The sequence below is a fragment of the Octodon degus genome, unplaced genomic scaffold (genome assembly GCF_000260255.1).
Source record: "Octodon degus isolate 3935 unplaced genomic scaffold, OctDeg1.0 scaffold00083, whole genome shotgun sequence".
Classification (NCBI taxonomy): Eukaryota; Metazoa; Chordata; class Mammalia; order Rodentia; family Octodontidae; genus Octodon; species Octodon degus.
In genome coordinates, this window is record NW_004524659.1 from 11,429,496 (window position 1) to 11,431,237 (window position 1,742).

The 1,742-nt window shown below is 56.1% G+C and overlaps 1 protein-coding gene across 1 annotated transcript; it reads left to right on the forward strand.

The window, feature by feature from the left end:
• Positions 1–1,355, forward strand: LOC101584184 (interferon lambda-3-like). The gene is made up of 5 exons (XM_004636884.1): positions 1–168; positions 524–601; positions 858–1,001; positions 1,088–1,174; positions 1,257–1,355. The coding sequence occupies exons 1-5, from the start codon at positions 1–3 to the stop codon at positions 1,353–1,355; spliced, it is 576 nt and encodes a 191-aa protein (XP_004636941.1).
• The last annotated feature ends 387 nt before the right edge of the window (positions 1,356–1,742 follow it).

A 1,742-nucleotide genomic window follows, 5' to 3' on the forward strand; every position in this document is an offset into this window, starting at 1 on the left:
ATGCTGCTGCTCCTGCTGCTGCTAGCCACAGTGCAGACCAGGACAGGGGCAGTTCCTGTGGCTGGAACCCACCGTGTCTCTCTGGACACCAGGAAATGTCATATGGCCCAGTTCCAGTCTCTGCCCCCACAAGAGCTGCAGGCCTTCAAGACAGCCAAAGATGCCTTTGTGAGTCTACCCTAAATGCCCCTTCTGGGGCTCCCCTCCAGCCCTGCCTCTGTGAGTTCCTCCCCACATGCACCCCAGAAGTGGACCTTACCCTCCCTGCAGTGGGCTCACATCAAACTCTCACACAGAGCTGTTACTTCTTCCTTCCCAACAGCAGGCTCATCCCACCCTGACAACTCTGTACCTTCCCCTGCTCCTACTGCAGTGGGCCCACTATGTCCCCTACAGTGGAGGGGTCTCTTCCACCACCAGGGATTGAACTTGCCACCTTCCTGCCTTGAACCATTCTCCTACCCCACTGCACTGGCCCAAGCCCTTCTCCCAGGTTGAGCTAACCTGAGCTCTTGCTGTCTAGGAAGAGCAGCTCCTGCTGAAGGACTCCAGGTGCAGAGCGCACCTCTTCCCCAGGACCTGGGACCTGAGGCAGCTGCAGGTGAGTGGGTTCAGGTGCAGCCAGCGCTCATCTGGAGCCAGCCTCCTGACTGCTGTTGAGCCCGTTGGCCTCTCTTTTCTCCCTGTTTGTCCCTCCATGCTGCTCCTCATTCATTCATCCCCATCCTGGGCCACTGTGTGGCTTCTCCCTTCTCCCCTGACCTGGCACCTTTCCCTCAGTACTTCTGTCTGTATCTCCCCTGCCCCTGCTCTGTCCTGTCTGAGCATCCCTCACCTGTGCCCATCTCCTTGTCCAGGTGTGGGAGCGCCCTGTGGCCCTGCAGGCTGAGCTGGCCCTGACCCTGAAGGTCCTAGGCAATGTGACTGACCTGACCTTGGGGGACATTCTGGAGCAGCCCCTACATACACTGCGTCATATCAATACCCAGCTGCAGGCCTGTGTGAGTCCTGGGTCCCTGTGCACATTCTGGGCTCCGACCCTCACCCTTCCCTGAAGGCCCAGCTCATAGCCCCTCTCTACCCACAGGTCCCAGCCTTGCCCACAGCATCCCACAGACCCCGCAGCCGCCGTCTGTCCCACTGGCTGCAGAGGCTCAACCAGGCCTCCAAGAAGGTGAGAGAACAAGAGAGTCAGTGTCTGGGAGACAGGGCAGCCGGCCACAGGCAGCCCCTGAGTCCTCTCTGTGTCCCAACAGAAATCCCGTGGCTGCCTCCAGGCCTCTGTCATCTTCAACCTCTTCCGCCTGCTCACCAGGGACCTGAGATGTGTCGCTAGGCCAGACCTGTGTGCCTGAGTCCTGGGCCCCTCCTGCCTCCTGCCAAGGAAGCCTCCGTTTTGTCTCTGTGTCCATCATGTGCCTTAATTTATTGTTACCCAATCAGCATTTATGTATTTATTTTTGTATTTATTTATTTCTGTGTTTATTCTCCAACTCACATCCAATTAAATGCCCATTTTTTTACTTTTTAAGAAACTTTGCAAATAAACAATGAAGCAGAGACCCTTGTTACATGACCTTTATGTATTCGTGGGTGTAATTCCTTTGTTCTGGACAGGAACACACTAGTACCAGTGTGACCTGTCCCAGTGGTGGTGGTGATCATCTGGCTGGGCGCAGGGCTCCATCAGCAGGCAGCACTGGCTCCTCCTTGTCCTGGCTTCTGCAATAAACCCATGTTTC

What these genes read in the sequence shown, in the direction of transcription:
- LOC101584184 (XM_004636884.1), top strand. Translation starts at nt 1, where the DNA reads ATGCTGCTGCTCCTGCTGCTGCTAGCCACAGTGCAGACCAGGACAGGG. An exon ending in AGACAGCCAAAGATGCCTTT is followed by an intron (nt 169 to 523) that starts GTGAGTCTACCC and finishes CTTGCTGTCTAG; the next exon opens with GAAGAGCAGCTCCTGCTGAA. An exon ending in TCAACCAGGCCTCCAAGAAG is followed by an intron (nt 1,175 to 1,256) that starts GTGAGAGAACAA and finishes GTGTCCCAACAG; the next exon opens with AAATCCCGTGGCTGCCTCCA.